The sequence below is a fragment of the Myxocyprinus asiaticus genome, chromosome 46 (genome assembly GCF_019703515.2).
Source record: "Myxocyprinus asiaticus isolate MX2 ecotype Aquarium Trade chromosome 46, UBuf_Myxa_2, whole genome shotgun sequence".
Classification (NCBI taxonomy): Eukaryota; Metazoa; Chordata; class Actinopteri; order Cypriniformes; family Catostomidae; genus Myxocyprinus; species Myxocyprinus asiaticus.
In genome coordinates this window covers 4,206,672-4,229,959 of record NC_059389.1, presented here as the reverse complement: position 1 = coordinate 4,229,959, position 23,288 = coordinate 4,206,672, and the positions used below count along the sequence as shown (strand labels likewise).

At 36.6% G+C, this 23,288-nt stretch overlaps 2 protein-coding genes across 3 annotated transcripts; one reads left to right on the top strand and one right to left on the bottom strand.

The window, feature by feature from the left end:
- Positions 1–482: 482 nt before the first annotated feature.
- LOC127436223 (leucine-rich repeat-containing protein 10B-like) lies at positions 483–7,109 on the bottom strand. Its single transcript, XM_051690252.1, has one exon. It carries the CDS (start codon positions 6,060–6,062, stop codon positions 4,815–4,817), a length of 1,248 nt encoding a protein of 415 aa, XP_051546212.1. The 5' UTR covers positions 6,063–7,109; the 3' UTR covers positions 483–4,814.
- A 2,860-nt stretch (positions 7,110–9,969) lies between these two features.
- Positions 9,970–23,169, top strand: LOC127435798 (acyl-CoA 6-desaturase). Of its 2 annotated transcripts, none has more exons than XM_051689507.1 (13): positions 9,970–10,124; positions 10,779–11,020; positions 13,777–13,887; positions 14,287–14,484; positions 16,926–17,027; positions 17,505–17,630; positions 17,711–17,771; positions 17,862–17,938; positions 18,038–18,135; positions 19,061–19,157; positions 19,323–19,402; positions 22,073–22,198; positions 22,505–23,169. In XM_051689507.1, the coding sequence occupies exons 2-13, from the start codon at positions 10,814–10,816 to the stop codon at positions 22,554–22,556; spliced, it is 1,335 nt and encodes a 444-aa protein (XP_051545467.1). In that variant the 5' UTR covers positions 9,970–10,124; positions 10,779–10,813; the 3' UTR covers positions 22,557–23,169. The 2 variants fall into 2 exon arrangements, with proteins under 2 accessions (XP_051545467.1, XP_051545468.1); XM_051689508.1 differs by having other exon boundaries at positions 9,980–10,124; positions 10,753–11,020.
- The last annotated feature ends 119 nt before the right edge of the window (positions 23,170–23,288 follow it).

Genomic DNA, 23,288 nt, shown 5'->3' with positions numbered 1-23,288 from the left:
TGATTGGGGTCTGGTTAGCTTAGTGAGTAAAGACGCTGACTACCACCCCTGGAGTCGCAAGTTCAAATCCAGGGTGTGCTGAGTGAGTCCTGTCAGGTCTCCTAAGCAACCAAATTGGCCTGGTTGCTAGGGAGGGTAGAGTCACATGGGCTAACCTCCTCATGGTCACTATAATTTGGTTCTCACTCTTGGTGGGGCACGTGGTGAGTTGTGCGTGGATGCCGTGGAGAATAGCGTGAAGCCTCCACACACGCTATGTCTCCGCAGTAACGCGCTCAACAAGCCACATGATAAGATGCGCGGACTGACAGTCTCAGATGTGGAGGCAACTGAGATTCATCCGCCACCACCCGGATTGAGGCGAGTCACTACGCCACCACGAGGACTTAAAAGCGCATTGGGAATTCGGCATTCCAAATTGGAGAGAAAAAGGGGAGAAAAAAAATAAAAATAATTACATGTTTGAAACTATAATCACCTAAACAAAGAGCGAAATAAACATTTCTTTTTTTTTTTTTTTTTTTTTTTTACAAATTGTCAAACTTACAATTTGACAGTTGCGGTCATTTCCACCACATCAAACAATTTTGCCCCTAACAAAGGTTTTTCAAAAGTTAGTGTATTTGTTAAAGAAGTGGACAAAACTGCGAGTGAAGAGCATGCTTGAGATGAAATATAAGACAAGTAATGTATGAAGAAAACAAAGACAAATCAAGGTGAATATCACTTTTTATTGGGCATCATTTTCAATCAAGTTTGGTGTGAAAGGAGTGAAAATCATATTTGTATTTGTAATTGTGTGTATAGGATGCATACAATGTTAGCTGTGAAATAAGCCTTAGCAAGACAAAGGAGTCGGACATTTTATTTTTTTAAAACATTAAAAACAGAAAAAGAATTTGAGAAATGACACTGTGAGTGAATTTATATCTTTCAGGAGAAAATCTCCTTTGATGCATGTATATACACTGTTGGACATTATTATTAGACAAAATGGCAATGCTTTACAATAAGGTTCCATTTGTTTATATTAGTTGCAATGATCAATACTTATTTAGCATTTATTAATCTTAATGTTAATTTTAACATATCGTTATACATGTTTTAAATCAAAAGCTGTATTAGTTGACATTAGTTAAATGTGCTTTAAGCGATTTTAGCTGCTCTACTTCCACAAGACTGAGCCGCTGGATTGGCCACGCCCCCTCTTTCCAAAACCCGCACATCAAAGATACCAAATGAGCTTTATTGAGACTGACATAATACAGAAACGGTTGTTAAAAACAACAGCAGCAAAATAGCGCCCTCAACTGACAACTGTTGTGAACAACATGCCATAAAAATGGCATTAAGCCTCAATAATTCGCTGCAACTACAATACTATAAGAACACGCAAAATGATTGACATGTTTTAAGCGTCAGAGACCGCGTCCTGTGGACACATTTTTGTTTGCTGTTTACAGAGTCTAGAGCTGTCACAGAGACCGGTGAGATATCTCACAACACTTATTTAAGTAATATCTTTCAGGCAGTAGGAACAAATGAACAAATCGCTTATAGCACCTTTAATGCACTATGAACTTACACGCACTAACAATGAACAAAAGTATTTTTATTAACTTGCATTAACAAAGGTTAATAAATGATGTAAAAAATATATTGTTACTTGTTTTTTAGTGATACCTAACGCATTAACTAATGTCAACGTATGGAACCTTATTGTAAAGTGTTACCAATAAAATAAATAAATTAGAGAGAATGTGAAAAATATTTTGACGAGAGTTTACTTTCTAGAAGTCCACAGTGTTAAAAGTGTTGTATGATGAAGAAACTTCCATATATGCTAAAAGTGAATTTTGTCATGGTGCACTAAAAGACGCAAAACACTCGTTTTGATATCAAGCAGTCTTAAAGGAAGGCATGAAATTTTGAGCAGTGCAGACTCGATCCACTGCTCATTCACGGCTTTGTGCTAGCTTGCAACGTGGCTGACCTTGAGAGAATGGCGCTCATGTAAACTAGAAGTAAGCACTCTAAATGATTAAGGACAGAGTCTATGTTCTCCTCACCAGGCCTGGACTATGTCAGAATGCTCAGCCACACCACAGATACTCGACACTTGGCGCCTAAGAATCCAGGACTGACGGCTATGCCAAAATCTCTCTCAGCAACAGACTTACTCTATAATGAGTAATCTACATTTTCTTAGATCTTTTAGAAAGAAAAGAGTTGATGGTACAATATAAATATAGATTACTGTAGCTTTCAGAACTCAAAACTCACTGCCCAGTTCAAAAAGACTGTTTAGTCTATTTAAACTAAGCTGCAAAAACAACCTTTTCTGAAACTTTTGCAAAATGTAAACACATGGACTGGCCAGATGTGTACATTGATTATGAATTTGAAGGTAACTCTATCGCCCCCTTGAGCACTGAGGTTAGTTACCGCCACAGTAGCGCAAGAACGCACGTTAAAGGAGTATTCTGGGTTCCATACAAGTTAAGCTCAATCGACGGCATATTGATTACCACAAAAATTGATTTCGACTCGTCTCTCGTTTTCTTTAAAAAAAGCAAAAAACGAGGTTACACAGGTGTTTGCAATGGAAGTTAATGGGAACAATTTTTGGAGGGTTTATATACAGAAATGTGAAGCTTTTAATTTTATAAAAACACTTACAATAATTCTTCTGTTAAAACTTGAACACGGAATATTCCTTTTAAGCATGTTCAAATGGACCGCGCATTGGCAGTGCGCTTGCAGCATACGCTTACTTGAGTAAATACGTTTTGAGCTTTACAGTCAAACAGTCAATAAGGCTGGTTGGTAGGGTTTTGCTAGGTGGTTACTAGGGTATTCTGGCTAGTTTGCTAGTGCATTCCTAGTTGGATGACAGATAGACTGCTTGTCCAGTCCAAATACTGGACCGGAACTAACTGTATTTGCTAACAAGTATTTGAAAACTGGTCAATAATTAGCCAAATGCATTATTTAGGTGGCTCAGATGTAATACAGCAAACAATACAATAATTTACAATAAGGTTACAGCAAAGCAAGATAACTCAGAATTTGCAGATGTGAATAAAGGAATATTTTGGGAAATTGAGACTTGGCTAGTTGAAAGACACCTGAGCCGTGCACATTTGCATGTGTGTTTGCGTTCAATAGGTTGTGTTGACTCTGGCATGGACATTGGGGCGGAGACACACTTCTCTCCACTTCCTGCCACAGGTTTTGCCAAATCGCTCATTTCAGATTCTTCCTAGCAGTAATGACAGGCTCATAACGTTACATAAATATTTTAACAGATGGGATTTGAGACTCTTTCGGGGAGAGATGAGAGCTGACAAAAGATGGAGAGAGAGTTTAAACAGCACAATGATGGATGAAGCAAGAGAAAGAAAAGGGAGAGGGCAATGAAAACATTTCTTGACTAGTATAAGAGAGCTGGCAGGTTTGACTGGAATAGTTCAATGGAATTTGAATATTGGAAGGAAGGAATGAACAAATGAGGAAAAATTAGAATTAGGGACATGGCTTTAGTTGTTTATAACAGTTAAATCATTTAATATTAAATATATATTTATATCTCTCTATGTATGCACAGTATTTGCATTGAAATGGTTTAAAGTGTGATTTTGTTCAATCCAAGGAACCATAATTTTAACCAAAAATGACTGTCTGGTTAAAATGATGGTTCCTCGGATTGAACAAAATCCCCCTTCAAACCATTTCAATGCAAATACATAAATATCAAGATACAGTTTATATTGAATATCCTCGAAAGGCTGGAAAATTTTGAAATGTAACTGTTTTAACAATATCGCCCAACTTTTGTCAAAGCCAGTATCAAATCTTCTCAGAAGACATGAATCATTGAAACACGTTTGTCAAACTCATTGCTTATTTAATAATAGAATATTTAGTTTCACCAAAACACATTGATGCAATTGCAGTATCAAGTTTCTGATAAACAGTACACCCAATGTAGGGGTAGAGTTACACACACACACACGCACACACTTAAAAACAAAAAAGTCAGAGCCCTGCTCTTAATTAGAAGTACACAGCACACATTAACAAAGTTTTGATCCATCAAAGTTGTGCAGTTTCACAGGTCTTCACAGTTGATTGTTCAGAATGAGAATTCTTAAATCGTTAAACCCTGCAATTACTGAAGAAAGCCCTGTGTTTGAGGATCACAGCCAGGTCTATCCAACAATAAGTGCTTTCTAATAATAGCCACACTGTCTTCTGTGAAGCAAAAAAACTGCTGCATATTTTTGTTGCAAACTCAAAATTTAAAGGTGAAATTGATCATTTCTATGTCACAAGTGGCACCCAACAAAATTGCAATAATATTTACTGTTTCAAATGATTTTCAAACATTTCCCTCGTCTGCCATCGTTGGGAAAAACAGATGGTCCCAATCGGCCCGCTCAAACGAACAGATTGCAATTTCACTTGGTGTTGCTTGCGTTGTAGAAATTACACACTTCATCTTTAATTTGTGGGATTTGAGTGATGCCATTTCATAACTTACAGACTTAATGAGTATTTGAGAAGTTTTATTACTAATAAACAGTTGTTCAAATGCATAGCATCCAAATTTAGAGGCAAAACTTGTCACATTGTGTTGAATTAAGTGCAATAAAACTGGGTGAACTATTCCTTTAAGTGCCATTATTGGGGGCCCAATAGATCTCTTCAACTCTCCAGTTCATCTCAATTTAGGGTTGAACCTGCAACCTTTGCGCTAATAGTCCAGATTGCTAAACAGTAAACTGCAATAATCCATTGAAGGCGTGCAAATATCAAGCTCCTCCCCCTTGCGCGTTTTCCTCCAGCTCCTCCCCTTCATATTCATAGTCCATTTCCGCTCTTTCATACTCCAATCCCGCCCCTCCGTACCCTTCATAGTCTTCCCCCTCATATATTAGCTCCTCCCTTTCATACCCTAGACCCTCCTCCTCATACTCAAGCTCCGCCTCATCAAGCGCCACACCTTGTCTCTCAGGATCCGCCTCTTCATCTTTACTTTGTGGTTCATCTTCATCACCCTCTGTGGCTGATGATGGAACTCCACCGTTTGTTGCTTTCTCCTTGGCGGCTGCCAGGTTAAGAGCGGAGCTCATTCGAAGTTTCTTGAGTATTCCGTGAATAACGGGGTTAGCCGCTGCTGCAGCCGCGGCCGCCGCCTCCTCCGCCTCCTTCTCCGCATGCTCTTTCGCCTCTCTCTTTCTTTCTCTAGACTGCAGGACCTCCTCAGCGCCTTCGCCAACAAGAAACACCTCCTCCCCAACACGTGGCGGCTCCTTGACAGGGTTGTGGTCGTAGGAGAAGAGCCGCAGTGCCGGAAGATGATGCAAGTTGGGGAACTCCGATATCCGATTACGGTCCAAATCCAGGATCTCCAGTTGCTCCATCTTGAGGAGCACGCGTGGAAACTCCTGGAAGCGGTTTCCGTATAGCCAGAGTCCTCGCAGGGCCTCCATGCGCCATAAGTCCGAAGGCAGGGTGCGTAGACGGTTGTCCCCGATTTGCAATGAGCGTAGACGGGGAAGGTCATATAACTGCTTGGGGAATCGCTGGAAGTAGTTGCTCTCAACCCAAAGGCAGCGTAAGCTATGAAGGTTCCTCATTTCTGGAGGCAAACTCATCAACCGGTTGCTGCCCAGGTAGAGACAGGTGAGATTGGTCAGCTGGCACACCGACAACGGGACGTCTTCAAGCTTGTTGAAATCAAGCGCCAGGGTACGCAAGCCCTGCAGCTGCACGATACGTTTGGGGACGTCCCGAAGACGGTTTCCACATACGTAGAGCTTCTCCAGATGTTGCAGATCCAGGACTTGACGAGGAAGCCGGCGGAACTTGTAGTAACTCAAGTCCAACACCGGGTCTCCACTTGCCAAGAGTTCGTCAACTCCGAGCGGCAGCTCTTCGTCCTCAACGACCACCTCTTCTTCCTCCTCTTTCTCGGCTACTTCCTCCTCATCTCCCTTTTCTTTTTCCTTTTCCTCGCCGCCTTCTTCCTCTCCCTCTTTTCGAGACGAGTTGCCCATACCCTCCGCCGCCTAGCCCGCCGCTTGCACTAAGAGTGTGTGTTTCAGGACGGGGTCAGACGGTAAGGCGTTCTGTGGGGTTGGCCTTCTTTCCCCGTGTCAGTTTCACTCGGTAAGATTGACCCGGCTGTGACAGTGCCAGTATAGCAACACATGGTGCTCTGACTACGAGACGGCTTCCTTTCAGTTCCAATACAAGGTCCAACGTCAGCAAATACGGTGGTGATGCCAGCAAAGAGGCATTGTGAGTCTTTTGCTTGATTCAATTGAAATAGTTCGGAATATCTTTTAAAAATTACAAGCTTTGGTACAGGTTGTAATAATAATAGTAATAGAAGTAATAGTAATAATAATAGTAATAGTAATAATAGTAATAGTAGTTGTAGAAATAGTTAGAATTGTTACAGGAATAAATCTTAATTCTTAGTAATGTAAACTCGAAGTTGAAAAAACAAATGGTTGTCAGAGTAGCTTCCAATATAATTAGAGTCCCTCTTAATTGTTAATTATTTAAGTATATTATTTTTTAAAGCCTTTAAGGACTCGCATCACAGTCACAAACTTTCTCGGAGCGTTTCAGAAACAGCCTGAGGTTCCAATGTGTGATGGCTGGTGTTGGGCGTCTTTCTGCGGACACACGAAGCGCTTGTCCCGGCCGCGCGGTCTGTGAATCCCGGGCTCGTATTCTCTCGCAGTGACCTGGCCGGCGGCAATGTGAACCGAACCGATGATGTCAAACTGTCATAACTCCGGCTTGTATGAAACGCGCAGTCCTCAATCAGGCGGAAAAAAGCCTCAGAGACATCAGTTTAAAGTTTCCAGCACTGTTCGGTTCGGTTTCTTAACTCGGATCTCTTTCTTTCCACCGTTGTGCGATCAAACCTCGTCTCGCGTTTCTCTCTCTTGCTCGGTTGGAGTTTGAGTGAATCGTTGCCATGGAACGTCTCTCCTCCCTAGTAACCGAAACAGGGCATTAGAGTTACACACGATTATCACGTGGTCTGGGAGAGCGAGAGGGAGAAGGGGGGTCAAGTTCCAATATTCCAAGTTCTTCTTTTAAAATGGGAAAAAAATCAATTTAAATTATGTTGTTTTAATAAATATATTAAATATTAATTATTTTATATGCGTATCAATGTATTAAATATTAATATACTTAAAATAATTCGTCATGCAAGCATATGATGCATGGAAATATATTCAAAACACGCATTTTAAATATACTGTATGTTCATATATGATTTTCACTAATATAAAAAAGTAGTATATTTCAGAATACTTAAATAATGGCCATGTAACATAATTTTTCCAAATACTTGTGAAATTTAAATATGTAAATATATGTACTTTAATTTTTAACATGAAAAATGTCATTAAATTGTTGTTTCAATAAATATATATTTAATATGCATATCAATATATTAAATATTAATATACTTAATTCCTCATACAAAAATATGATGCATGGCAATATATTCAAAACACATATTTTAAATATACTGTATGTTCATATATGATTTTCACTAATATAAAAAAGTGGTATATTTCAAAATATATATAAAATTGACCATGTAACATTTTTTTTTTTTTTTTTTCAAATACTTGTGGAATTAAAATATGTAAATATATGTTCAATATGTAAATATATGTACTTTCATTTTTATACATATTCATGTATGGCCATATATAAAATTTCTGTATGGTATACCTGATAGAAATAATAAAGGGATAAAGCGATATTTCACTTAAGCATTATGAAACAGGGAGATCAAATGTGTAAAATAATTTGTTATGAGATTTTTTTTTTAAATGGATGAATGTGAAAAAGTACATGCAAAAAGAAACATCTGAAATAAAGAGATTGCAATTGTAGTGCAATTAAAAAGACAATAAGAGAATATACTGTAGAAAGTACTGTAGTAAAAACAGTTGTTGGAGTCAGCAAATCAACTGAAACATTTTTTTGTGCAGCTCAGGACGTGCATAGTTGCTTTTAACGAACTTTAAAAATAAATTAATTCAATGAATTAATAAATAAATATAATTTAAAGGTGTAGGCCACATTTATCCACTCTTAGCTGTTCTGCTCTGAAATTACCATTCAAAACATTATGGACCAACATGCAGAGGATGGTGATGATGATGATGATTGTTATTATTATTATTATTATTATTATGTATTCATTTTCTGTTAATCTGGGTTATATAATGTTTGTTGATAAATAAATGTTATTATAAAGGCTTTAATCTCTTAAAATACTAAGTACATATCTGTAAGATCTTCAAAATGTCTCTTGGTGGTTTTACACGCACTGATAAGTGTGCAAATGACAGTTTTGCAAACTCAGGTGTTTCTGCTGTTCGTGTGATGCGTCAAAGTTCAGTGTTTGTGTTCCACGGTGTCACAGCAGCACGCCCCCTCTAGCGGCCAGTTGACGTCATAGACCCTGCGAACGTTGATCACGTGTGAGTAGACAGGTGCAGACATCTGGGTATTTACTGATTTATTAGTCAAAAGGACTCAGGACTTCACTGGGGTAACTTTCGTGAGGTTTTAGAAGCCTAAATTTTGTTTACTTTCAGTCCGTATTAGGTTCTTTCAGGGATGCCGTCCAATACATGAATATTAATTGAGTGACGTAACGCTCATCCAGTAGCACTAACTGATATGCCTCCCGATACATAATGATTAGTTTCCGGTTGTCCAAATATGGCTCGGGCTCGCTTTTCTGCTGTTTAGCTAAATATTTATGATCTAATTAATATTCATAAGCCAAATAGATAAGATGTGTAATGTTTTCAGATCATTACACGCCTCTGATGAAGGCCAAAGTCTTTATGAAATCTGTTTCAGGTCAGGATTACATGTTTATTGAAAATGTTAATGAATGGATTATTTTTTATTATTATTTCTGTTCAAATGCGGGCTATATGACTGTGTCCTAAAATATTATTTGAAAAGCTGCAACAGCATGAGAAAGAGCACGTGTTCATTGTTTTGAATTTCCAGATCATTGTTATATTTTAAAGTATAGCTAGTTTTAATTTTTTTCGCTAATTTTCTACATTTAGTGAACTGTGAAGTAATGATCCAGCTATAGTACATAATGTGCTTTAACTTTGTACATTCATCTACATTTATGAGCATCTAATTAGCTTATCATATGCAATTATGAGCTTTATCAGAGAAAGAAAAAAATATATTTTTTAAGCAATACACATTATAGTAATGCTGGATGGCAAAAAAGCAGCTACAGAACAAATCTCAAATCCAAAATAGGTCTGTTGAGTGTTCTTTGTATAGAAAAGTCCAAAGTTCTTATTTTTTTATCTGATATGTTGTGTTTATCAGTCAATTCATTAGCCCAGTGATTCCCTTCTGCACTTTTAAGTATTTTTATTCAAAATAAACTAGTAAAGGATTCTTTACATGTGAAATTTTGCATAATATTGCTGGAAAATGTGTATTGAGAATTCATAGTGCAATGTATCAGGACTTGGGGTGTCACCATAAATTATAAGATAGGCTATATTTTTTACTTACAATTTTTTAAAAACAAATGTAACTATTTTTTACTGAAAAAGTGAATGTATTACAGATTTTTTTATTTGCAGATTTTCTCAGTAAATTATAATATGTCTCATATTTAATACAAAAACACTTTTAGCAATATTAATGTAAGAGTACTTTTTACTTGTTAAATATAACCTATATTGTCACTTTAAAAATAATTAATACTTAATTGTTGCATTTTATTGTATCGTAGCATTTTTACATTGTTTCCCCTAAGTACGTAACAGCGTGATTGTGGTTTGCCGGCTCGAACTATAGTAACTCCATTTATGCCCCTCCCTCCAAACATCTTTCTGTCTTCCCATTGGCTGGTCGTTCGTGAGAGTGATGCAGAGTTCACTCTGATTGGCCGGTGGCGCTCGAATGATCTGTTCGGAATTCAGCAGAAGTACAAGTGATGAAGAGTGACTGTATAAGACAGTTTGAACCTGTTTTCAGCTTCTCTTCCTCATCTCACACAAACTGCATGAATGTGTGATTAAAACAGGGTGAGTGAATTATTAAACATCAAACTAGGTGCAATTCTTTGAATTCTGCTTAATAATAGCCTAATGTGACATAATGGATGCGTAAATGTATTGACATCACTAAAGGTATTTTAATTAAATAGGACAAATATATATGATTTAATGTAAAGTTTTGTCGAATATTTAATGTTATTACTCGACTATTGTTCATTTGGAATGTAAAAAAAAAAAGCAAACTAGGGCCTGCATCCTCACAGCTTTGTGTGCATGTTATTTTGACATGCAAAGTAAAAACTGATGACTGATGTGACAAATGCAAAATAAGGAAATATCTTTCAGTAGGTGTACTTCAGCACGAGCCGAGCTCATTCGGGTTCCTTGTGCATAATTAATGAGATTACGTGAGCGTGCATTGTCTCATTCCTAAACAAAGATAGCTAATTTTACTTGTCTTGAGCATGAAAATAGTCTACTGTAATCTGGTTGATTTCTTATATTTATCTATAGAATAATTAGGCCTATAATAGGCAGTTTTAAATATAGTTAAGTATATTTGATAGCATATATTTAAATTACATTGTTGCAACTTTTCTAAAATATGTGAATTTATATTAAATACAGAGAATCGTAATTTTATTGTAATTTTAAGGTGTGGTGTTATAAACGGTATTGCAGTGGAATAAACGCTTGCAGCCAGAGTTTGATCCGTGATGGGCGGCGGAGGACAGCAGACGGAGCAAATCTCCGGTACCGATCGGAGGTTCAGCACTTACACATGGGAGGAGGTGCAGAAACACACGAAGCGCGGCGATCAGTGGATCGTGGTGGACCGGAAGGTTTATAATGTGAGCCAGTGGGTGAAACGACACCCCGGAGGATTGAGGATCATCGGACACTATGCTGGAGAAGATGCGACGGTAAAACACCGAATCTGGAAGAACTTTTACAGTATACTTCCGCAAAAAAAAGTCTGTGTCTCAAACCCTTGTGAGCTGCCTACCTAGTCAGCATCGCTGGGCATCATTTTTGGCCATCATGCTTAAAGGGATAGTTCACCCAAAAATGAAAATTCTCTCATCATTTACTCACCCTCATGCCATCCCAGATGTGTATCAGCAGAACACAAACGAATATCTCAGCTCTGTTGGTCCATACAATGCAAGTGAATGGTGGTCAGAACTTTGAAGCTCAAAAAAGCACATAAAAGCAGCATAAAAATAATCCATATGACTCAAGTGGTTTAATACATGTCTTCAGAAGTGATATGATAGGTGTGGGTGAGAAACAGATCAATATTTAGGTGTTGTTTTACTAGAAATCTCCACGTTCACTTTCAAAATGTGAAAGTGAATGTGGAGATTTATGGTATAAAAAATATATATAGATATAAATATTGATCTGTTTCTCACCCACACCTTTTATATCACTTTTGAAGACATGGATCAGACCACTTTTGGATTACTTTTATGCTGCCTTTATGTGCTTTTTTGAGCTTCAAAGTTCTGACCACCATTCACTTGCATTGTATGGACCAACAGAGCTGAAATATTCTTCTAAAAATCTTTGTTTGTGTTCAGCAGAAGAAAGAAAGTCATACACATCAGAGATGGCATGAGGGTGAGTAAATGATTTTCATTTTTGGGTGAACTATCCCTTTAAGAATGCTGTCTAGGTAGGAAGTTCACTAGGTTTTAGACACAGCCTTTGCAGAAATATAGTCTATATAAGATTTAACCCATATTATTAAATTTTTTTGGGCAATGACGCCTAATAATAATGCCATAAATGCTGTCTAGGTAGGCTACTCACTTGGTTTTGAGGCAAAGCCTTTGTTTTGTTGTACAAAAATGCTGTACTATAAGTATTATATAGACCAGAATAACATAATACAAAGGCTTTGTCTCAAAACTGAGTGAGCTGCCTACCTAGACAACATCTTAGGGCAGAATTTTTAACCATCATGCTTAAGAATGCTGTCTATGTAGGAAGTGTACTAGGTTTAAGGCACAGCTTTTGCAGCAAAATAGTCCATATAATATTTAGCCTATATTATAAACCATATTTGGGCAAGGATAACTAATAATCATGCCATGAATGCTGTCTAGGTAGGCTGCTCACTAGGTTTTGTGGTATAAAAAAATGGTGTTCACTTAGTTAAAAGCACATCCTATGTTTTGTGGTATAAAAATGTAACAATATTAATATTATATAGACTAGAATAGCATAATACAAAGGCTGTGTCTCCAAACCCAGTGAGCTGTGATCTTTGACCTGTGATACCCAAAACATTCTGAACAAGGCTATGATGCCCAAAAATGTTGTCTAGGCAGGCAGCTCTTTAGAAAAAAAAAAAAAACATGCACATTTTATATATTTAAATATAATTTATAATTAAGATTAAGACTAAATTGCTGTAAAAACATAGGCTGTGTCTCAAATCCTAGTGAGCTACCTACATAGACAGCATTTTTAGCCACACCATGCTTAAAAGAAAATTCTCTCATTATTCACTTACCCTGATGCCATTCCAGATGTGTATGACTGTCTTTCTTCAGCAGAACACAAATGAAGATTTTTAGAAAAAGACAGAGCTCCGTCAGGTCCTTATAATTGAAGTACATGGGTGCCAGCACATTGACAGTCCAAAAGTCACATTTAGGCAGCATAAACGTAATCCACACGACTCCAGTCGACTCTGACGCGTGACGTTCGTTCTTCTATTGTAAATAAGCAGTGCTTCTGAATTCTCACGTGAACTCGCTGACACGCTTACGTCACATGACAGCTACAAAATGCGTCAGCTGCTGGCAGGAAGCACTTTTCAAAAGTTAATAACGTTTTAATTATCAATTCATTATTTACACAAATGTATTGATTTGCTTCAGAAGACATTCATTGATCGACTGGAGTCATGTGGATTACTTTTATGCTGCCTAAATGTGACTTTTGGACCGTCACAGTGCTGGCACCCGTGTACTTCAATTATAAGGACCTGACAGAGCTCTGTCTTTTTCTAAAAATCTTCATTTGTGTTCTGCTGAAGAAAGACAGTCATACACATCTGGGATGGCATCAGGGAGGGTGCTAGGGAGGGTAGAGTCACATGGGGTAACCTCCTCGTGGTCGCTATAATGTGGTTCTCGCTCTCGGTGGGACACGTGGTGAGTTGTGCGTGGATGCCGCAGAGAATAGCACGAAGCCTCCACACATGCTGTATCTCTGCGGTAACGCGCTCAACAAGCCACGTGATAAGATGCGCGGATTGAGATTCGTCCTCCACCACCCGGAATGAGGTGAGTCACTACGCCACCACGAGGACTTAGAGCACATTGGGAATTGGGCATTCCATACTGGGAGAAAAAAAATATATATATATATATATATATATATATATACATATCAAATAGAATGTATATTGTAAAAATATTATGTAGACTAGATTACCATAAAACAAAGGCTGTGCTTCAAAACCTAGAGAGCTCCCTACTGTACCTAGACAGCATTTTTGGGCATTATGAAAATCCTGCACAATGATATGATGACCAAAAATGCTGTCTAGGTAGGCAGCTTACTAGGTTTTGAGATGCATCTAAAGAGTTTAAAAACAATGTGATTGTAATAGTTTCAGATAAGCATAAAACAGAGTTTATGAGTGTTTAAACTTGTGTGATAGGAGGCATTTACTGCATTTCATCCAGACCTTCAGCTGGTGAGGAAATACATGAAGCCGCTGTTAATCGGGGAGCTGGAGGCGTCTGAACCCAGTCAGGACCGGCAGAAAAATGTGAGTGTGACCCCTGACCCTGACTAACGTACAAAGAACTGTTGAATAAAGACTGATGAGTTGATTTCACTGTGTTCTGTGGATGTAAAAAAGTATTCCAAAAAACTCAATCTCCAAAGCTAGTTTGATACTAAAATACACCTGTATATATTCTCAGTTGTGGATGTTGAAGCAGTTCTCCAGACCTGTCCATCATGAACAACTAGCTGTAATTTTCTCATTCTAAACCTACAGCAAAAACAGCACCGGAGCACACTTAAAAGCATCTGATATTTTTTCAGGGCCTATGAAAGGGGTATAAAGTGGAAGCAAATTCAAGACAAAAAACTTTTGGCAGTGGAAAAAGATTATTATTGAAGCTAAACTGCTAAAACGGCTCATTTTACGTCACTCTCTCAGGCTGCCCTTGTGGAGGATTTCCGAGCCCTGCGTGAGCGTATGGAGGCTGAGGGCTGTTTCAAAACACAACCTCTATTTTTCATCTTACACATGGCTCACATCCTGCTCCTAGAGGCTGTTGCTCTGCTGATGGTGTGGTACCTGGGAACCGGTTGGATGAACACTGCCATTGTTGCTGTTTTACTGGCCACTGCACAGGTACAGTATCACAGACTCACTTTAGTTTGATATAATCATTTATCATGAAGTCCTGATGAAAAGAGCAGCACACCAGTATTATGTGATGTTTTGGATGCCACCAGGCTTCCTAGGGGTTATTCAAACAGGACACATTCTTGCATTCAAAAATATTGACACAGAATATATATATATATATATATATATATATATATGCATACTGACATCATTTTTATATTCTTTTTACCTATACTGTATATATTCAACCAATAGTGTATTTTGAAAGTACTGATAACTAAGGTGATGGAAAAGTCTGATAACCGAATCAGCTGATACATTTTTTTAATTGATTTACAGAATGTTAAAAAAATGTCTTAGTCTTTCCGTTCTATGAGGCAACAAGAGCCCAAAATTAATAAAATCCCAGATGCAGTTTATTGTCCAAATAAAATCCCCCAAATAACCAGACAAAAATAAACTACTTTTAACTATAAACAAGCCCAAAACACACATGGGACTCTTATTTTGAAACCACATTGGTCTACCTCTAATATACTGTATATATACTGTTAACAAATATATATATATATATATATATATATATATATATATATATATATATATATATATATATATATTTTTTTTTTTTTTTTTTTTTTTTTTTTTTACAGAATAATAGATACATATATGTGGTTAAAAATAATATAAAAATTATTTATATTTAATAAAAAATATACATATATTAAATATATATTTAAAAATAATACACATATATTATTTTTTAAATATATATAAATATATAATGTAAAACTATATATATAAAAACTATATAAATATAAATTAAAATTACATATATATACTATATATATATATACACTGGTGGGCAAAAATTTGGAATAATGTACAGATTTTGCTGTTTCAGAAGGAAATTGGTACTTTAATTCACCAAAGTGTCATTCAACTGATCACAAAGTATAGTCAGGACATTACTGATGTAAAAAACAGCACCATCACTATTTGAAAAAAGTCATTTTTGATCAAATCTAGACAGCAGCCATCACTCCAACACCTTATCCTTGAGTAATCATGATAAATTGATCATTTGATACTAGAAAATCACTTGCCATTATATCAAACACAGCTGAAAGATATTTGGTTCATTAAATGAATCTTAACGTTGTCTTTGTGTTTGTTTTTGAGTTGCCACAGCATGCAACAGACTGACATGTCTTAAGGTCAATATTAGGTCACAAATGGCAAAAAGGAAGCAGCTTTCTCTAGAAACTCGTCAGTCAATCATTGTTTTGAGGAATGAAGGCTATACAATGCTTGAAATTGCCAAAGGTGTACACTACAGTCTTCAAAGACAAAGGACAACTGACTCTAACAAGGACAGAAAGAGATGTGGAAGGACAGATGTACAACTAAACAAGAGGATAAGTACATCAGAGTCTCTAGTTTGAGAAATAGACGCCTCACATGTCCTCAGCTGACAGCTTCATTGAATTCTACCCGCTCAACACCAGTTTCATGTACAACAGTAAAGAGAAGACTCAGGGGTGCAGGCTGAGAAAAAGAAAAGGTTAGAGTGGGCAAAGAAACACAGACATTGGACAACAGATAATTGGAAAAGAGTGTTATGGATCTTAACCCCATTGAGCTTTTGTGAGATCAGCTAGACTGTAAGGTGCGTGAGAAGTGCCCGACAAGACAGCCACATCTATGGCAAGTGTTACAGGAAGTGTGGGGTGAAATGTCACCTGAGTATCTGGACAAACTGACAGCTAGAATAACAAGGATCTGCAAATTAAGATCTGTCATTGCTGCACGTGGAGGATTTGTTGATGAGAACTCTTTGAAGGAGTTTAAGAAGTTCTGAATATATTTTTCAAATTGTAATAGTAATTTTTCACGTTATTAATGTCCTGACTATACATTGTGATCAGTTGAATGCCACTTTGTTGAATAAAAGTACCAATTTCTTTCCATAAGAGCAAAATCTGTACATTATTTCACACTTTTGGCTGCCAGTGTATATATAAAAGTTTTTTAAATTACATATATATATATATTTTAAATATATACATAGTTAAAAATAATTTTATATTCAAATATATAATTTATTTTTTTATAATATATTTATAATTTATACAAATATTATTTTTAACTATATACACAAACGATATAAATTAAAATATATATTTATAAAATGTTAAATTATGTTTGTAAAATCTTTTATTGTTTTTATATATATATATATATATATATATATATATATTTAAAAATAATACATTTATCATTTTTTAATCTAAAGTTAAAAATAATATTTATTTACTGTATATAAATATAGAACTTAAAAATGTTGTATATATATGAGCTATATAAATATGAATATATTAAATGATATATATATATAATTATTTTATACTGTTAATAATATTGATATAATGTTCTCTCTCTAGTCCCAGGCTGGATGGTTGCAGCACGACTTTGGTCATCTCTCTGTATTTAAAACCTCTCGATGGAATCACCTGGTGCACAAATTTGTCATCGGACACCTGAAGGTACCAACAACAAACATATACTTTAGTCTTGCTTCTGCAATATCCAATGCATTAAAAGCTATAAGCCACAAGAAACTGTTACAGTGATTTTACCACAGTTAAGTGGTGTTGTTTGGCATGTCGTGAAACAGCGGCAACAGCATTATGATATGCTATGATATTACTTAGGGTTATTCAGATCTCTGACTGTACATATGAGCAATAGTAAGAGTGATGCTTGCTCTAGCAAACGCCACTAATATATAAATATTCCACCAAGTAATATACAGTACTGTAGTTCATTAGTCAGTTCAACTGGTATATGGTTCAAACATGGCAAATCTAATCAGATTTTAGAGCCAGAACTAAGTTTTATAATGAGTTAATTTTTAATCTGAGATAATGCGAAGTAAAACCTGAAGACTAAACCTCAGGACTAGTTCCTTTATGATATTTCCATATTATATATGTATGATGTTTTTGTGTGTTTGTTCACAGGGAGCGTCGGCGGGCTGGTGGAACCATCGTCACTTCCAGCATCACGCTAAACCAAACGTGTTCAAAAAAGACCCGGACGTCAACATGCTCAATGCGTTTGTATTGGGAGATGTGCAGCCTGTGGAGGTAATGACAGACAATTCAGATAGAAACAAACTCTTTATCTAATCTGACGTGACACATTCATCTCTCTTTCTTTACCACAGTACGGGGTTAAAAAGATCAAGAATCTGCCCTACAATTATCAACACAAATACTTCTTCTTCAGTAAGTCAGTACATGTGACAGCGGCTGCTATTGGTCAAAATGTACATGTGTTGTGTTGATGTTGAACATCCCTCTCTCTGTCTTTCTCAGTTGGACCACCTCTCCTCATTCCGGTCTATTTCCAATTCCAGATCCTTCAAAATATGATCGCACATGGTCTTTGGGTGGTAGGTTGCCATGACATTGAAATGAGAGGTATAGACTCATAGAAATAATGGGTGTACATTTTTTTCTAACTTTTTCATTTCTTCTTTTCTCTTTTTTAGGACTTTTTGTGGTGTATTAGTTATTACATTCGATACCTGCTGTGTTTCACACAGTTTTATGGCTTGTTTGGAGCAGTGCTGCTGTTTAATGCCGTCAGGTACAAAAGATCATTTACTACACTGTTTTTATTGTAGATGTGATATTACAGATATATGGCTGCATTTCAAGTGTTTTGTTCAAACAGGTGTTGTAATACCTTGGTAATACCATGTTTAATTTCCTGGACATTTACCATGTTTGTGTTTTGAAGACATTTACTGTAGTAATACCATATTTTTTCCAGATATATTGTATACCATGGCAATATATATATTTTTTTCGACATTTACCATGGTAATACCATGTTGTGGGGGGCGGGGGTATTCACTGTGGTAATATCATGTTTATGCTTTTTTTCAGACATGTACCATGCTTTTTTCTGGACATGTTTCGTGTTTTTGGGGCATTTATCATGGTAATACCATTTTTTTTGGGGGGGGGGGGCTGTGGTAATTACTGTGGTAATACCATGGTTTTATATTCAGACATGTACCATGTTTTTTGGCCATTTACCATGGTAATACTATGGGGGTTTTGTTCTGACATGTTTTTTGCGGCGGGGGGTGGGGGAGGTGGTATTTACCATGGTAATACCATGTTATTGTTGTTTTTCTGACTTGTGCAACGTTTGTTTTAGTTTTTTTTGGACGTGTTGCATGGTTTTGGGGCTTTTAGCATGCGAATACCATGCTGTTGTTTTTTTAGGACATTTAATGCTGTAATACCATATTTCATTCAGGAATTTACCATGCTAATACCATGTTTTTTGTGTGTGTGTGGGGGGGGGGAATACCATGTTTTTTGTTTATCCGAACATGTACCATAGCAACTGATACCATCGCTGTACCACCCCTCATTCACTTGATAGGCAAATATGCTCACTCACTTACAAAAAGTACCATAATATTACCATGATGTTGCTTAGACAAAGTCTACGTGACAGCCATCAGCTGAATATTTCCTGTGTTTGCTTTGGCCTGCAGGTTCTTGGAGAGTCACTGGTTTGTGTGGGTGACCCAGATGAGCCACATCCCCATGAACATCGACTACGAGAAACACCACGACTGGTTGAATATGCAGGTACTTCCTCACTAATAGTTATAAAAAGGTCTGGACGGGTAATTGGAAGGTTGTAGGTCCGAGACCTGCAAGGGACAATCAATGAACAATGACCAATGGGCCCTTGATTGAACACTTAAAGGGATAGTTCACCCAAAATTGGCTCTGGTGTTTTCTTTCATTCAGCTGGAGGCGACCTGCAACATTGAACCATCCTTCTTTAACGACTGGTTCAGTGGACACCTCAACTTTCAGATCGAGCACCAGTAAGTAAAGCAAAAAACAGCTTACGTGCAATTGACTTTTTGTGCTGATTGCAACGTGCATTTTTTTCACTTTCTGAGAAAAGTTCATATGGCCAAACGACAACAAAATACACTCAGTAATTTGTGTGTTTTAATGGAAAATACCACCGCTATGGCATTTTATGTTCAACATCTATCTAGATGATGTGATGCTCAATTTGTTTTGTCAGGATATATTTAGTTATTCAAAAATACATTAAAAAAATGTACTTTACACAAAACAGTTACTGGAATACACACTATGATACACACTATGATGAACATGTTTTACATTTCCTGAGTTCAAAGTCATTTTTATTCTTTTTTTTTTTTTTCTGAGAGCTGAAGTAAAAAAATGTCTAAGTGGTGTAACCGTCTGGAGACAGTAAAAAAAATTATTAAAATTAAAATTAAAATAATTAAAAGCTGAAATTTTTGAAAAAAGAAATGTTGGCATGAGTGGTTTGGAATAATCTATTATTATTATTTCTTTAAATAATTCAAAATGACCAGTGGAAAAATTTTGTTTTAAAATATGTAATATTTGAAAAACTTTTGTCCACTAAATCAAAGTCAGTTGGTGTAACCCACAGGCATGTATTCTGTTGTCATGTTTCCAAAAAAGCAAAACAAACAATAAAGGAAAAAGTATGTGAACCCTTTTGAATTAGCTGTTTCAAAGTCACAAGTATAGAACAACACACAAACAATTATAATCTTTCATGTCTTTATTGAACACATCCCATTAAACATTCACAGTGCTGTGGAAAAAGTAAGTGAACCCTTGGATTTAATAACTGGTCGATCCTCCTTTGGCAGCAATAACTTCAACCAAGCATTTCCAGTAGCTGCGGATTAGACCTGATCAACGTTCAGAAGGAATTTTGGATCATTCTTCCTTACAGAACTGCTTCAGCTCAGACATATTCTTAGGATGTCTGGTGTGAACGACTCTCTTGAGGCCATTCCACACCATCTCTGTTGGGTCTGGAGTTTCTTTTTCTGAAGTCATTCTGTAGTGGAGTTACTTCGATGTTTAGGGTCATTTTCATGCTGCATCACCAAACTTCTACTGAGCTTCAGCCGGCACACAGCCACCCTGACATTATCCTGTAGGATATCTTGATGAACTTGGGAATTAATTTTTTCCTCGATGATGGCAAGTGGTCCAGGCACCGAAGCAGCAAAGCAGCCTCAAATCATGATTCTCCCTCCACCGTACTTCACCGCTGGGATGATGTTTTCATGTTGGTATGCGGTGCTCTTTTAACGCAATACATAGTGCTGCGTGTTCTTCCCAAACAATTCAACCTGTTTCATCAGTCCACAAAACATTTTCTCAGCAGCGTTGTGGAGTATCAATGTGGTCTTTGGCAAGTGTCCGGTGTGCAGCAAAGTTTTTGTTGGAAAGCAGCAGCTTCCTTCATGATGTCCTGCATGAACACCATGCCTGTTTAATGTTTTCCGTATAGTAGACTTGTCATGAACAGAGATGTTAACCAGTTCCAATGATTCCTTCAAGTCTTTATCTGTCACTCTAGGGTTTTTGCCTCATTGATCATTCTGCGGTGTGCCCTTTGAGTCATCTTGGCTGGACGGCCACTTCTAGTGAGAGTACCCATAGTACTAAATCATCTCCATTTATAGACAATTTGTCTAACTGTGGACAGATGAATATCTAAGCTCTTAGAGATAACTTTATAATCCTCTCCAGCTTTATGCAAAGCAAAAATTCTTGATCGTAGGTCAAGATTCGAGATCTTTTTGTGAGGCATGGTTCACCTCAGCAGATGCTTCTTGTGAATAGCAAACTCAAAATGTTTGAGTGCTTTTTATAAGTCAAAGTAGCTCTAACCCACACCTCCAATATTGTTTCATTAATCGGATGCCAGGTTTGCCAACTCCTGACTCTAATTAGCTTTTGTTGATGTCTTTAGCCTAGGGGTTCACTTAATTTGTCCACAGCACTGTGAATATTTAATGGGATGTGTTCTATAAAGATATGAACGATTAAAATTTGTGTGTTGTTAGCTTAAGCACATTGGGGTTGTCTATAATTGTGTGATCAAATTTTATGAGCAATTAATGCAGAAAACCAGCTAATTCTTGCCACTGTTTGTGTGTGTGTGTGTGTGTGTGTGTGTGTGTGTGTGTATATATATATATATATATATATATATATATATATATATTAGAATTTTTGAAATCTTTTTAACTAAATGATTAAGATGTACAATACACGTGTATTCAAGGATCAAGGAGAGTATTTTAATACCTTATACTTGATGGTTACACCACATTTTAAAATCAATTTAGTCATTAAATCAAGTCATTAAATTATATGAACTTGATACATGTTTTAAACTAGATTTTTTTTTTTTTAAAGATTTCTAATTGTTACCATCTCGACAACCTTATTTGTCAATGACCATTATATCTTATTAGTTGGTGAGAGAGAAAAAAAATCAACATTTGTGTCTAAAATAACATCGCTTCATTGTAGGGCGACATTTTTCCACTTTCGTTTTAGCATGTCATCATGGCAAATATTTGAGCAATACTGTATGTGAACAGGCCTTAATTGTGTATATGTTCCTGTGAGTATTTGTACTATGCAATTTTGTGAACTGTGGCCTTTTTTTTTCCCACCAGTCTCTTCCCCACAATGCCCCGGCACAATTACTGGCGCGCCGCACCTCATGTACGTGCTTTATGTGACAAATATGGAGTTACGTACCAGGAGAAGACCTTGTACCGGGCATTTGCAGATGTTGTCAGGTACTGACGCATGCCTGAAATTTCCAACTGAAGTTAAAAAGTTAAAAGTTTAAGTCAACATGGAACGGCATTCGCAACCCTTTCGTACTTCCGAAAAGTGACGGATAAAATTGTCTTCATGTTGACTTTAAAGGTCCATGGCATAACTAACCACCAGCTGATTAGTTGTGGAACTCCCAACAAGTAGTAATTTTGGACAGATTACAAACAAGAAATCACTAAATACAGTAAAAATGTATAATTAAATGCATAAGATTCGGCAGATGCTTCTCCACTAACTCGAAATAACCATTCTTCTCTTGGCAGGTCATTGGAGAAATCTGGAGAGCTTTGGCTGGATGCTTACCTCCACAAATAACATCTCACTTTCATTTACATTAAAACATTTTCCTCTTGTTAGAAGCAGAAGGTTATCCACCAATCAGAGCGAGCATTTCAGAGGCATTTCAAGGAGACTGGCTGTGATTGGTTAGTTCACTAGATGTCAAGAATTATCGTACTAAACGAGTCAATCAGTTCTCTAAAATGATTTTTAGCACCTTATTTGAAGTCTGAGATTGAAGCGCAATTGTGGCACTTTAAATGTGTTTCTAGAGAGTAATTGGAGATGTGTGTCATTCTTAATAAAGCTTGTATTAAATGTACGTGTATGTGAAGGTCCATGAAAGTCACGTGATTACTGGATTACAATCGCTGCATTATAGATTTGCATAGTTGCTACAGTAGATGCACTGAATATTTTTTATAATTTTTTTAGTCTTTTTATCAGTAGTAATTTTATTTCTCAAATTTGCAATACAGTGATTTGTTTAAAAAAAACAAAAAAAAACATTTTTAACAAAAACTAGAAGAGGACAATACTAAAATTGTCCTCTAGGTTTCCTCTAATTCTACTTTAGGTTTAATGTGAATATTAATTTGACTGCTCACTACTTGAGAGAATTACTGATTAAATCTAATCTGTGCATTAACGCTGAACTCGCCCAAGTCTCTTTTTTTAAAAGCATCTCCGTTCTGATTAACCTTGTGAAAGTTAACTGTATATTGTGCTTCCTACCAAATATCTATTCTCCATAAATGCACTAATCAT

Bases quoted from the DNA above. Each gene is read 5' to 3' on its own strand.
- LOC127436223 (XM_051690252.1), bottom strand. From the start codon at position 6,062: ATGGGCAACTCGTCTCGAAAAGAGGGAGAGGAAGAAGGCGGCGAGGAA.
- LOC127435798 (XM_051689507.1), top strand. From the start codon at position 10,814: ATGGGCGGCGGAGGACAGCAGACGGAGCAAATCTCCGGTACCGATCGG. The intron at 17,631-17,710 runs GTAATGACAGAC...TCTTTACCACAG, and splicing joins GAGATGTGCAGCCTGTGGAG to TACGGGGTTAAAAAGATCAA. The intron at 17,939-18,037 runs GTAGGTTGCCAT...TCTCTTTTTTAG, and splicing joins TCGCACATGGTCTTTGGGTG to GACTTTTTGTGGTGTATTAG.